We start from the raw sequence: 12996 nt of genomic DNA, 5'->3' as shown, positions 1-12996 counted from the left end.
TTATGATATTCTCAATTTTATTCTCCTTTCCTGTCAGAATAATTCTCAATATTCTATTTGGTTTTGTGATCACCATTGCTCCCTGACCTGAGGATTTCAGTGTGTTGTCCACAATGACTCCAAGATCCTTTTCCTGGGTGGTGACTTCTAATACAGAACCCAGCATTGTGTACATATAGTTAGGATTATTTTTCCCTATATGCATTACTATTCACTCACCCACACTGCCACTTAGATGTGTAAATAAAATTAGTCTTATAGGCAATTTGACTTATTTAAATCAGATAAAATGTGATCCAAGTTCATATAAGAGATCAGAATGTCTACCCATTTTTCTTGAGCTAGACAATAAGAATTTTATTATAGCAGCATACGATTGTGATGACTTGAGCAATAGTGACGTGGGACAGACTCTGGCTGTCTCATAGGGTACACTTTATTTACAGTATAAAAGTCAACAGAAAACCAAAATAAGGCAGCTCAGCCGAGATTCAGGTTATACACAGTCCTGGAAAAAGTCAACTCAAACAAAATACACAGCTCACCTTAGTTCAGATTATGCATTCTCACACATAACAGGTCTTGACATATGGTGCCTCTCTGCCAACTCCCTGGGGCCTGTCTAAACCTTCTAGGCCCTGAGGTCTTATACTCTGGGGAAGGGCTATTCCCTGTGGACCAGGTGACAGAGCTATGCCTGGTCCTTTAAGGTAGTCTGAGGGAGTTTTCTGTACACTCCTCACAAAAATATACAATGGCTTTAGATATGGGAGATATTCTTTTAGCTTTATGGTTTAGCAGACTAAATCATTTTTGTTACAAATGAAAAGACTGTGTCTCTCCTAATCCAATTTGCATATTTAGAGACACTTTTCAAATTAACTACCCAGCTTAAATAATAGCAAATAGCCAACTAATTTTATAAGAACATGCCATACTGGGTCAGACCAAGGGTCCATCAAGCCCAGCATCTTGTTTCCAACAGTGGCCAATCCAGGCCATAAGAACCTGGCAAGAACTCAAAAACTAAGTCTATTCCATGCTACTGTTACTAGTAATAGCAGTGGCTATTTTCTAAGTCAACTTAATTCTTGTGGCCTGGATTGGCCACTGTTGGAAGCAGGATGCTGGGCTTGATGGACCCTTGGTCTGACCCAGTATGGCATTTTCTTATGTTCTTATGTTCTTAATTAATAGCAGGTAATGTACTTCTCCTCCAAGAACTTATCCAATTCTTTTTTAAACCAGCTACACTAATTGCACTAACCACATCCTCTGGCAACAAATTCCAGAGTTTAATTGTGCATTGAGTAAAAAAGAACTTTCTCCGATTAGTTTTAAATGTGCCACATGCTAACTTCATGGAGTGCCCCCTAGTCTTTCTATTATCCAAAAGAGTAAATAACTGATTCACATTAACCCGTTCTAGACCTCTCATGATTATAGGAGTGCTGAAGATGTCTCAGGCCCCCTCACTTTCAGCTGCAGTTACGTCATCCTTCTGGCGAATCAGCTCAGGGTCTTGTCTTGGCATGGAGTGCAGTCAACTGTACCCACTGCTGAAGACTGACAGGTTAACACCATAGTCATAGTATAGCAGTCCTGGAGTATATACAGAAGATTCTGTAAGTTATATGCCAGCAAGCTTGGCTTGCAAAGGCACATGCAAGGATGATTCGGCTAGTACTTCAAAGTTAGCGGAGCAGGACTGGGCTTGAGTGGGAAGCTCAGTCATGAAGCTTAGGCTGGAAGATTTGTTAGAGGTTTTTGTTAGAAGTCTCCATTAGAATTCCTTTATTATTCAGCCACTTTAAGACTTCTTCTTCTTCTGGCTCTTATCAGTACTTCATGCATATGCATAGGATCCAGAGGTTTATATTGTGATTCAATATTGCCACAACCCACTGGCAAAGGATTGGTGGATTTTTGATGCTGCTTCTTCCTAGCTGGTACAGGTTTGTAGATTTCACATGATTGGTGACATGCTGGAAGACGTGGTTAACTGAAAAGGGCCTCTTGACTGGATACCAACAACTATTGCCATTGCAGACCCACTAGAATTCCTATTCTGGCAATGGAACAATGAATTCACTACAGCCATCAAGGCACTAGCTCCTTTAAAACCCAACCATACCAGAACCCCCTATAAATTCTCCATGGTATCACAAAGGTTTTCTCCTCAGACAGTCTTGTCAACACAAACAGACATGGCAAAACCAAAAAACAGACTCCAACATGTATTTCTGCAAGGCCCATTCCAAAAAATATAAAACAGCCATTCAACAAACAAAAAAATGACTACATCTTCAAACAACTGGAACTCTTCATGAATCATCCAGGTATATTGTTCAAAATGATTTGGAAACTCTTCAGGCCTGAATTTTGAACATCCTCTGCTACCACTGAGAACTACAGGGCAGAAGATATTGCTCAGTTTTTCATAGAAGAAAGCCAAACTATTCTGATTTTGATGCCTTCACATCTGCATTGCTCACCCTAGGCCCAGGTTGCCCCATTAATACAATTACCCCTCCTTCATCCTTGGCTAGATCAACTCAACTTCCTCTTCACAGCATCCCATTGTCTGACTTCAGGAAAATGTCCCCACAAGAGGTGGAGAAGATCCTCCAAAGAATTGGTCAATCTATGAACTGTTTAGACCCTGTCCCTCCCCAAGATTCATCTGTAACATGAAACATGACCTAGCCCATTGGCTCACCTGTCATTCTTTTCCAAATCTCCCTACCCCCTCCATAAATAAGATGGTTACCAAGCCCATTTTGAAGAATCTAGGCTCTGATCTGAAAATTGACAACTATTGTCCAGCTTCCAGCTTTCTCTTCTTGTCCAAGTTAGTGGAAAAAGTGGTTTACTTCCAACCGCTTGACTTCCTAGAAGAGGGCAACATCCTGCACCATCTCTAGTCCAGCTTCAGAAAAGGTCATGAAAAGAATCCATCTTAATGGCCATCACTAACAGTATCCACCTGCATGCCGACCAAGATGGCGACTCCCTCCTAGTTCTTCTGGATGTTTCTGCTGCCCTGGACACTGTCAGCCACCGCCTAATTTATTTATTTATTTTAAAAATTAATATTTTATATTAATATTTTAAAAATTATTTAAAAAATTAATATTTTATATTTATATTTTAAAAATGTATTATATTTACAAATTTAAATAAAATATGCCGCATCATCTAAAATTCTGAATGTCTCACAATAAAACATACATAACAATTACAACTTACAATATGCATACTTTCCTCAACAATGACATACATAATAAAACAAATAATTAAATTATAATCAAGACAAGCATAAAATAACATATTAAAATAAACTTAAAATATTAAAACAACTGACTTCTGCTCTCACTGCTAAAGTAAACTACCGTAGTTACAAAATGCCAATTTGAACAAGTGCGTTTTGAGTTGTGTTTTCTTGAAAATCTTAGAACATTCCTGCTTGTGTAATGTTAATAGTAATTTGTTCCACAACTCTGCTCCTGCAGCAGATAGTAATTTATCTTGAGAGTCTGCAAGCTGTATGGTTTTGTGGTTTGGAATATCTAATAAACATTGACTTTCAGATCTTAAGTTTCTTACTGGCCGATGCATTTTTAATTAAGTACTGAGACAGACAGAAGTATCATGGCTTAGTGCATTGTGAATCAAAAACCAAGATCTTATATTGACATTATGATTGAATGCACTGCCATCAAAGGGCCCTCAAAGGACTTGGTTCCCTCCCCTGATCCTTTTCTACATTTTCACTCGCTCAGTCTGAAACCTCATTCAGTCCTTCAGTGTTGATGCCATTTATTTTCTGATGACTTCTAACTTTGCATAAAATTGGGATCAGACCAATTTCACTACATATTGTCTATTCTTTTTCTGGATACAATGATTCAGATGACCAGAATATTAACATGGAATATATGTGTTTATAGGATCTCCAGTCAATATAAAAATTGAGAGCAATAAAACGTCTCAAAACAGATATAGCCTTTTATACAAGAAACAAAATTGATAGTTGAAGCACATAAAAAATTATGACAAAATTGGGTTGGACAGTGTTTTTTGCATCATCTGGACATAGAAGAGCTGGGATGACCACTTTAATACACCAATCCATTCCTTTTCAGATGAAAAAGGAGTATCGTGATCCTGATGGACAATTTATTATGTTAGAGGGAATATTGTGGGGGAAACCCATAACTTTAGTAATGTGTATGCACCCAACACAGGTTTTATTTGTGGAACTTATTAATCTCCTTAAACAATATTCTCATATACCTATCATCTTGGGAGGAGATTTTACTGCCATTTATGATTCAGGCATGGATAAGTCCTCCACAAAACCTGTTTCTCTCAGAACAAGGGGTTCCTTACCTTTTGTAATTCTTTAAATTTACTGGATGTTTGGAGAAGATTACATCCCATAGAGAGGGACTACACAGTGTACAAAGATAACCAGACACTAAAATGTCTGGTCAGCAACATGGACCCATCTCCAACCTGGCAGCTAGAAGAAAAGAAGCCCAGTAGGAATGATTGGAAGACCCCAACGCATCCTGCCACAGTGGCCATAGGATGAAGGTACCCATCACTCATTGTTCCTGAGAATCATTCCACTTCCCTGGGCGTGAAGGGCAGATGCTTTCGCCAGTCAGGTGCAGTGTAGGAGGTACAAGCTGGGACTAGAAGTTTGTGTGTCCGTGACAATAATGGATTGGGGATCCCATGGAGTGGTAAATAACTGTAGGCTAGGGGGTGATTGGTGATTCGCCAAGGATGAAAACAGGAGGGAAGAGGAAATAAACTAGGGCAGGCTTTGCAGACCCTGGGTAATGCTGCATCAGCTCCATCTTCAGCTCACTGCCAGATACAGGTTAGTCTCATGGAGAGAGGCCTGCCCTGAGTGAGAGGTGTGTGTGTGTGTGTGTGTGTGTGTGAGGGAGAGAGAGACATAACATGAGAATGTGTATGTGAGACAGCATGTATGTGAATGGGGGAGAGAGAAAGAGAGAATGTGTGTGTATATAATAGCATGTATGTGAGAGATACCTTTTTTCATTTCGTGGTTTGTTTTTTTTTCTGCTTTTCTCATTTTTTCAAAGTTTCCCTTTTGAAAGTTTAGCGCTAGAGGTGTGGATTTACTTATTGTCCCCCTTCTAGTCATTAATTCAAATTTGATCATATTATGATCACTGTTGCCAAGCGGCTCCACCACCATTACCTCTCTCACCAAACCCTGTGCTCCACTGAGAATTAGATCTAAAATTGTTCCCTCTTTCGTTGGTTCCTGAACAAATTGCTCCATAAAACTGTCATTTATTCTAACCAGGAACTTTATCTCTCTAGCATGTCCTGATGTTACATTTACTCAGTCAATATTGGGGTAATTGAAATCTCCCATTATTACTGCACTACCAGTTTGGTTAGGTTCCCTAATTTCTCTTAGCGTTTCACTTTCCGTCTCACCATTTTGACCAACACACAAGGGATTTCTACCTATAAATATTTGATTGTGAATTTAGTCTCAAGCAGGATCTTTATCCTGTTGGTCTCTATGACATCCCAGACTTAAAGTGCCACCCCACCACCAAGAAGCTTCTCTGGCATTGCAATATAATTTGTACCCTGGTATAGCACTGTCTCATTGGTTATCCTCCTTCCACCATGTCTCTGAGATGCCAATTAAGTCTATGTTTTGTTTGTATTTACATTCTGCTTTTCAATTGACAGAGATAAACTGGAATCTTTTAACTGAGGTGAGTTTTTAATTATAGTCACTTGGACTACTTTCTTATTATTGGAACCTCTGCGGTAGATTTTAAAAGCCCTGCACACATAAATCCTGCCGGATTTACGCGCGCAGGGCACTCGCGCGCCGGCGCGCCTATGTTGCATAGGCCGCCGGCGCGCGCAAAGCCCCAGGACATGCGTAAGTCCCGGGGCTTCGTAAAAGGGGTGGGAGGGGGTGTGTCCGGGGGCATGTCAGGGGGCGGTCCGGGGCGTGGTGACGGTTCGGGGTCGGGCCGGGAGGGCGGTCCCGAGTCCCCCGGCACTGTGGCCTGTGCCGGGGGATGCCGAGGTGTGGCGCGCAAGTTACGCCTGCTTCAGGCAGGTGTAACTTGCACAACAAAGGTGGGGGGGGGATTTAGGTAGGGCTGGGGGGTGGGTTAGATAGGGGAAGGGAGGGGAAGGTGGGGGGACGCGGAAGGAAAGTTCCCTCCGAGGCCGCTCCGATTTCAGAGCGGCCTCGGAGGGAACAGAGGCAGGCTGCGTGACTCAGCGCACGCAGGCTGCCGATTTTGCGCAGCCTTGCGTATGCCAACCCCGGATTTTATAAGATACACGCGGCTTCGCGCGTATCTTATAAAATCTGGTGTACTTTTGTTCGCGCCGGTGGCATGAACAAAAGTACGCGCGCACGTACGTTTTTAAGATCTACCTCTCTCTGTTGGGATGCCCTAACTCTAATGCATCATTAGTATCCTTTGAAGATACCTCTCTCTGAACCATGCGCTGCTGAGTGACTGTTGGCTTTCCCCTTTGTTCTAGTTTAAAAGCTGCTTTATCTCCTTTTTAAACGTTAGCGCCAGCAGTCTGGTTCCACCCTGGTTAAGGTGGAGCCCATCCCTTCGAAAAAGAATCCCCTCCCCCCCCTTCGTTCCCTAAAAGGTTCTCCAGTTCCTTACAAAACTGAATACCTCTTCCTTGCACCATCATCTCATCCATGCATTGAGACTCCGGAGCTCTGCCTGCCTCTGGGAACCTGCGCGTGGAACAGGGAGCATTTCAGAGAATCCTACCCTGGAGGTTCTGGATTTCAGCTTTCTATCTAAGATCCCAAATTTGGCTTCCAGAACTTCCCTCCCACATTTTGCCCACATGTACCTGGACAGCTGGCTCCTCCCCAGCATTGTCTAAAATCCTATCTAGGTGACGCGTGAGGTCCGCCACCTTCGCACCAGGTAGGCATGTTACCAGGTGATCCTCACGCCCACCAGCCACCCAGCTGTCTACATTCCTAATAATCGAATCACCAACTATGATGGCTGAACTAACCCTTCCCTCCTTGGCAGTAGCCCTGGGAGACACATCCTCGGTGGAAGAGGACAATGCACTACCTGGAGAGCAGGTGCTTGCTACAGGATCATTTCCTGCTGCTCCAGGTTGATGGAACGTTTCCTGCTCTCCGATCATGGAACTTTTCTCCTCCAAGGCAGCACCAGGGATGCCAAACTGGAGTTGGGACTTGGCTACTATGTCTATATACCTCTCTGTCTGCCTCAGCTCCTCCAGGTCTTCCACTCTAGCCTTCAGAGATTGGACTTATTCTCTGAGAGATAGGAGCTCTTTGCATCAGATGCACATGTACAGTTTCTCACTGGCGGGTAAAAAATCATACATCTGACACTCAATGCAAAAAACTGTGAGGCCCTCCTCTTGCTGCTGAACTGCTGCCTTCATCTTAAATTTGTTCAGTTCCTAGTTAAGTTTTAGGTTGCTCTGGGAGTAGGATGCATACAATTAGGGTCATTTAAATGTATTAGTGTATTCACTATATATCTGGTAATGATCAAACTTTTGATAAGGTATGGGGAATTTCTGAGTTTTAGTTAAAAGACCTGGTTTTTTTTTTCTTTTAAGTGTGAAAGTGACACCTGCCTGTAAATTAAGGGATGAGCTTGGGGTGGGTGGGGGGTTGGGAAATACAAACACACAAACTTCTGTTTGTTGCCTGCCTTTCTGACTAACTATTTAAAACAAAACACATGAACACACTAAATAATATACCCCAATAGTTTACTTCTTCTACTTTTAAGTTTTAAAAATTTCTCCAAGCAATACTTACTGATTCTTTCCAGCCACCAGCATGGTAATCCTCTCCTCTCAGTGCTCTTCTCTCCAGCTTACTTGCTCCATTAATAGAGATGTTACCCAGAAACCCAGTTTTCCCCTTCCAACCCACATACACCGACGTGATATCTCTGATGAGCGGCGGTATATAAAAAATTATAAATAAATAAATAAATAAATAATACTTTAAACACTGAATATCATGCAATGTCCATTAACCTCCTGTGTCTTGTTTCTTGACACCAGAAGGTTCCAGAATAATACCTGGAAGTTGAGCATTCAGTTTAGCCTCTTGTAACCCTACCCTTTTTTAAAGATATGCCACACATGTAAGTCATGCCCAAGGCAAAAGCAGCTGGCACAGAGTGCAAAGTCAGCAAAGAGCCAAGACAAGTATCTGAAGCCATAGGAGATACTGGTTTGGCAAGCACAGTTGGGGTCAGCAACCAGGATTCTATCAAAACCAGGAAGTCTGTCAGGAAGTGGCAAGGGCCAGCATGAGAGGAAGCATGAATAGAGGTGGACAGGAGCAGGCAGGGGACCAGAATGGAACTGGAGACCGAAAACAGGTCCAAGCAGATCTGTTATAACATCAGGAAAGAGGAACTGAAAAGGAAGTTAAATCCTGCAGCCAAGTTCTGCCATTCGAATCAGCTATCAGTAGGGATCTAATTTGGCTTCATAAAGCAGCAAGAAATACAGGAGTGACCCTCACCACCTAGGCAGCTGGCTAGCTCATTACATACTGTAAGTCTGTAGGTTGAGAAGCCAGCTGCCAGACACAATATCCGATAAACTTGCAATGGTTAGGTCTCTCTCTTCTCTTTTTTTTTTTTTTTCAACTTTGTGAAAGTGTTGATTATCTGCTTGTTGGCAAGCACTAAGCGACTGGTAAAATTTAAAGGCCCTATTTTATAACAGCATGCATAGGGCTAAAGTCTGCAAGTAGAAAGTACTTGCTGACTTTAACTTGAATTTTCGAAGCAGACTTGCGCATGTAGGTCCGCTTTGAAAGATATCAATGTGCTTAGCAGCCTTACCAGACTTGCATACAAACAAACACCTCCTCCAGAGCCGGTGTGAGCTTGCACACGTACTTCTGAAAATTAAACAGGAAGTCCGTAAATTATTTTCCCACCCAGTTCTGCTCCTGGAATGCCCCTTTCTTGCGCAATGTAAAAATACGTGTATAAGTGATTTGTGTACTTACTTTTACACATACAGCCCTCTGGACAAACCCCACAATCCTAGTCCCATAAAAAGTACATGAACTTAACACCTTCCCACTCTAGGCTCTACCTTACTGTAAAGCCTTAGTTATTCTTTGTTTATAAGTAATAGTGCTTCCTGCACCCTCCCACTGTAATCCTACTGTGTCTGCTGCAGCTTGCAAATTGTAATATTCTGATGTTCCTGATCCCTATTACTATACCAGTTTTAAAGCCAAAAAAAAATATTTCTGAAGGTCAGATACTTCCAGTCTCGTATTTGGAAACTCATTCATATTTTTTGAGAAAACTAACTTCAGATTAAGAGGAATTTTGATTTTGACCTATTGCTCTGGTTGTACATGTTTTTGTCCAATGTCCAACCAAATGTCCAACCCAGTAATTGCATATCCAATCATGTTTATTCTCCAGTTTTTTCTGTTCTTTATTTCCTGGCTATTCTAGCCTCCAAGTTCATTCCCCCTGTTATTTGTACCTGCGCTTCGGCCTTCTTGTTATATGGTTTTTTGTTAAGTTAACCCCCAAGTTTGATGTAAACCGGCCTGATATGAAGCTTGTCATGAAGTTCGGTATAGAAAAATGTTAAATAAATAAATAAATAAATGTTTTTTCACAACATAAATAACTCTGTTGGTTCTATTTCTTTTTCTTGCTTGCTTGTTCCTATCTAGAAAATAATCTTCACAGCTTTAGAAAATGATCCTCTTTTTGCTCGTCATACGGAAGGAGACCTGTCGTTGGAGAAATACCGTGAGCTGACATTCCTGCGCTGTAAGAGGATCATGGAATATGATTTCTTGACACAGGAAGAACTGATGGCACAGCCGCTAAAGCTTCTGGTGCTGTGGAATTGCCTAGCCATGTATGATATGTCTTTGCTCGTAAAGTACTTGTTAAATTCTCAGGTGAGTAGCGTAGTTCGTGAATTTAAAGTGTGCCTTTGAGCTGTAGGTTTATTTATTTATTTATTTTCCAGGGAATGGGAGCCTTTTCTTTTTTTTTTTTTTTTCAATGTAATGTTTATTCAAATTGCACAGATTATAAACGTTGTACACTAATATGCAAAGTCTCACAGTAAGGAAACAGTTCCATACTCCTTAACGAATTGTAAAAAACATAATACTGCCATACAACGTGTGCTGAATAAGAAATGCACATGTAACAGAAAAGGAACTACCTAACATCCACCTGTGGAATAACATCTCGAAGCAGAGCAGATAGTCATCAAGCATCATCAAACTGTATTATGGCTATAGCAACAGTAAACAACAACTGTATAAAATGTATCATCACAACAAACAACTGTGTCAGTCTGATTTCAGTCTGATTTTTGGGAGTCTCATACTATTGATGCATTAGAAGTGGTGATCCCCATGTTCGTAGGCCACACCTCACTTTTCCATAAAAGATATGGTGACCATGTTCTCTCAAACTTGGGTATGTGTCTATGTTTTTGGGCAGTGATCTTATACATCACACACATAGTGTCCAGTGTTTGTATTAGGGAATTTCTAGAGGGCACTGCTGGTTGTTTCCAGGAGGCCGCTAGAAGACACCGTACTCCCCGACAGAACTAATTGATGAGTTTACTTTCAAATCTAGATCCATCAACGGGGGCATTCAGGAGTCCCTGGGCTGGTGATAAATCTACCTGCCGCTTCAAAGTGCATTGGATAATGTCCTGTACATCCAGCCACAGTCTCTTTACTTGAGGACATTCCCACCACATGTGTAAGAATGTACCACTCTGACCACACCCCTTCCAGCACAAGTCATTAGCACATAATTTAGCTTTATACAGCCTGCTCGGGGTAAGGTGCCATCTGAATAGTATTTTATACCCATTCTCTGTAAGGGAGGAAGAAACAGAACATTTCTTAGTGTGGAGAAAAATTTGATCCCAATCCTCATCAGAGAACAGTATCCCCAAGTCTCTCTTCCATGCAGATACATATTTAGGCCTGTTGGCCAATGAGCCTTGTAACATATTATAAATTTTTGATAGACCACCGGTTAGGCGGTCTGCAAGATCGCACCAACCTTCAAATTGGGGCTTGCCTTTATTTAACTCCCCCTGTAGGTTTTCCCGCCTAATAAATTGTTGTAACTGTAAGTAAGAAAAGAAGGCAGAGGGGGGGAGCTTGTACACTTCCTGGATTCGTGCAAATGTCATAATACCATCTCTATCTCTGAGTTTGCCCAGGGTCGTCACTCCCTTGCCCTTCCATTCATGGAACAGTGCGGAATCCCACCCCGGAGAGAAGGACATGTGATGAAATAAATGTGTATTCAAAAAATAGCGTCTCGTACCCACTAGAAGAGGCTTCCACTTATCTATCATGCCTGCGAGCGATTGCTGAGGGTTAGTGAGTGTAAACAACACATCATCCGCGAATAGCGACATCTTGTAATCTTCTGTCCCCACCTGGATGCCCGAGATGGACCGGTCACCCCTAATTATCTTAGGGGCGGATTTTCAGAGCCCTGCTCGCGTAAATCCGCCCAAAACCGGGCGGATTTACGCGAGCAGGGCCCTGCGCGCCGGGAAGCCTATTTTACATAGGCCTCCCGGCGCGCGCAGAGCCCCGGGACTCGCGTAAGTCCCGGGGTTCTCGGAGGGGGGCGTGTCGGGGGGCGGGCCCGGTCGTCGCGGCGTTCCGGGGGCGTGTCGGCAGCGTTTTGGGGGCGGGTACGGGGGCGTGGCTACGGCCCGGGGGCGTGGCCGCGCCCTCCGTACCCGCCCCCAGGTCGCGGCCCGGCGCGCAGCAGGCCCGCTGGCGCGCGGGGATTTACGTCTCCCTCCGGGAGGCGTAAATCCCCCGACAAAGGTAAGGGGGGGGTGTAGACAGGGCCGGGTGGGTGGGTTAGGTAGGGGAAGGGAGGGTAAGGTGAGGGGAGGGCAAAGGAAAGTTCCCTCCGAGGCCGCTCCGATTTCGGAGCGGCCTTGGAGGGAACGGGGGGAGGCAGCGCGGCTCGGCGCGCGCAGGCTATACAAAATCGATAGCCTTGCGCGCGCCGATCCAGGATTTTAGTGGATACGCGCGGCTCCGCGCGTATCTACTAAAATCCAGCGTACTTTTGTTTGCGCCTGGAGCGCAAACAAAAGTAGGCTGTTCGCGCTCGTCTGAAAATCTACCCCTTAGTGAGGGGCTCCAGGAATAAGGCGAACAACAGGGGTGAAAGAGGGCATCCTTGTCGAGTGTCCCAAGTTATCGGGAAGGGATTCAAATATGCCCCATTCACCTTCACCCTAGCCCTTGGGTTATCGTAAAGTTGAAATAACCAGTTTAAGAATTTGGGACCAAAATTCATCCTTTCCAGAGTACGAAATAGAAATTGCCAATGGACCATATCAAACGCTTTTTCAGCGTCTATAGCTAATAATATGGTCAGAGTTTGGTCTTTTTTAACCTTCCATAAAAGATCTATTATTTTTCGGACATTGTCTGCTGCCTTTTGCCCTGGAATAAAACCTGCTTGGTCTGGATGCGTCAACTTCGCCATCACTCTGTTCAACCTTGTGGCTAAGATCTTGGCTAGAAGCTTTAAGTCAATATTAATTAAGGATATGGGGCGGTAGGACCCACACTCTAACGGGTCCCTGCCTGGTTTCGCCAAGATAGTAATGCCGGCTACATTAGCTTCAGCAGGCAGGGAGCCTCCTTCTCGAAGTGCATTAAAGGTCTCGAGCAGGTAGGGGGATACATGATCCGTAATTTTTTTATAAAACAGGCCAGTGTACCCATTGAGACCCGGCGCTTTGTTAATTTTAAGGGCTTTGATTGCAAGCTGGACCTCAACAGGTGTTATAAGTCCCTCAAAATATTGCCGCTCCGCATCTGTTAACTGAGGTAAAGTGGTATTGGCAAGGTAAGCATCAATATTTGTCAAGGAGATA

General features: G+C 43.3%; 1 protein-coding gene across 2 annotated transcripts in view; it reads left to right on the top strand.

Moving 5' to 3' along the window:
* Window positions 1-12996, top strand: part of ACOX3 (acyl-CoA oxidase 3, pristanoyl) — a 255408-nt gene that overhangs the window by 8586 nt on the left and 233826 nt on the right. For both annotated transcript variants that reach the window (XM_029591761.1, XM_029591769.1), the window contains exon 3: window positions 9770-10003. In XM_029591761.1, the coding sequence (XP_029447621.1) occupies window positions 9770-10003 (234 nt within the window). The remainder of the gene's footprint in view (window positions 1-9769; window positions 10004-12996) is intronic.

This window comes from Rhinatrema bivittatum, chromosome 1 (genome assembly GCF_901001135.1).
Source record: "Rhinatrema bivittatum chromosome 1, aRhiBiv1.1, whole genome shotgun sequence".
NCBI lineage: Eukaryota > Metazoa > Chordata > Amphibia > Gymnophiona > Rhinatrematidae > Rhinatrema > Rhinatrema bivittatum.
Note: the sequence above shows the minus strand (reverse complement) of the source record. Positions and strands in the feature narration are given on the sequence as shown.